This window comes from Cricetulus griseus, chromosome 7, assembly GCF_003668045.3.
Source record: "Cricetulus griseus strain 17A/GY chromosome 7, alternate assembly CriGri-PICRH-1.0, whole genome shotgun sequence".
NCBI classification, from domain to species: Eukaryota; Metazoa; Chordata; class Mammalia; order Rodentia; family Cricetidae; genus Cricetulus; species Cricetulus griseus.
This window is the reverse complement of record NC_048600.1, coordinates 87,752,054-87,753,617: the sequence shown is the minus strand read 5'-3', so window position 1 is coordinate 87,753,617 and position 1,564 is coordinate 87,752,054. Positions and strand designations below refer to the sequence as shown.

At 45.5% G+C, this 1,564-nt stretch overlaps 1 protein-coding gene across 1 annotated transcript; it reads right to left on the bottom strand.

The window, feature by feature from the left end:
- Positions 1–331: 331 nt before the first annotated feature.
- On the bottom strand, positions 332–1,291 carry LOC100767035 (olfactory receptor 1P1). The gene has a single exon (XM_027426140.2). It carries the CDS (start codon positions 1,289–1,291, stop codon positions 332–334), a length of 960 nt encoding a protein of 319 aa, XP_027281941.1.
- Positions 1,292–1,564: the final 273 nt, after the last annotated feature.

Here is a 1,564-nt window from a genome sequence, read left to right as displayed (position 1 = left end):
ATAGTCTCCAAAATGTGCATTTTTCTTTTGGAAAATAATGAATTTTCAGCTCCAGAATATTGTCCCCATTGAAAGAATTTTCTTGCTGTCTGTCATTGACTAAATCATCATTCTGGTGAATGCAATTATAAAATAAATGAACAAGGAAGCAATTCATAACAAAGTAAAGAGAGCTTTTCATTTTCCTCAAATTTAAGCAACTTGAGGTAAGGAGTCAGTGAGTGGGCTGTGAGAAAACATATGTAGGATTCAGAAAGAGACACTTGAGGTAGAAATTTCTGGAAGATCCTCATCAGAGGAATTGAAGACACCTGCAGTATCTCTGCAGAAGTCACTGTCTCCAGGAGATGGAGACTTTGCCCCTGAGAATTCTGACCAGTGCTCCTTTCATGTCTTTGTTCCGCAGGCTGTAAATGAAAGGATTCAATAGGGGAGTCACCACTGTATACATGACAGCAGCTGCTGTGTCCTCTACCACTGAGTTGGAAGAAGAGGAAGAGGATGAGGGACATAGATAAGCTCTTATCACTGTTCCAAAGAACAGGGACACAACAGCAAGGTGGGACCCACAGGTAGAAAAAGCCTTGCGCCTCCCTTGGGCAGAAGGGACCCTGAGGATAGCTGCCACAATGTGGATATAAGACACAAGGATGAGTAAAAAGGGAATTAAGATAACTGCACCTCCCAAGAAGAGAAGCACAAGCTCATTGATACGAGTTTCAGAGCAAGCGATCTTCATCAGGGGTTCCAGGTCACAGAAGAAGTCTGGAATGACCTTCTTGGAGCAGAAGGAGAGCCGGAATATGAGGAAGGTGTGTATCATGGCAACAAGATTTGTAAGGGTCCAGCAGGCTGTTACCAAGAGCGAGCAGCGCCTGAAGCTCATGATCATCTGGTAGTGGAGAGGGTGACAAATGGCCACAAATCGGTCGTAGGCCATGGTGGCCAATAGGAAGATATCCATGTCTCCAAAAGTTAAGAAGAAGTAGAGCTGGGCCAGGCATCCTGCATAGGAGATGGCCCTGCTCTGGGAGTAGATGTTCACCAGGGCCTTGGGTACCGTGGTGGAGGTGAAAAGGATGTCAGCACAGGACAGGCTGGCAAGGAAGAAGTACATGGGGGTGTGGAGTCGTACATCAGTACCAATGGCCAGGACAATGAGCAGATTCCCAACCACGGTGACCAGATACATCCACAGGAAGATGAGGAAGAGCATATGCTGCTGCTGTGGCTTCTCTGAGAGGCCCCAGAGGAGGAACTCAAAGGTGCTGGTCTGGTTTCCTCTTGCCATGAGTGCAGAGGTCAATGAGGAAAGTCTTGGGATTGCTTTCTGGGATGTTTCACTCTAGATGATTGCTGAGCAAACCATTCTCTGTCCTTAGAGAAGAATCACAGTGTTTTCATAGTAACCATCTGGTACATAATACAACACTTAATGCAACCTGTTAAGATGCTCTTCCAGAACGTTCTGCAAGATGGAAATGATGACCATTTGAAGTGCTCAGCATCCTTAAGCCATCAGGGAAATGCAAATCAAAACAACTCTGAGATATCATCTTACTCT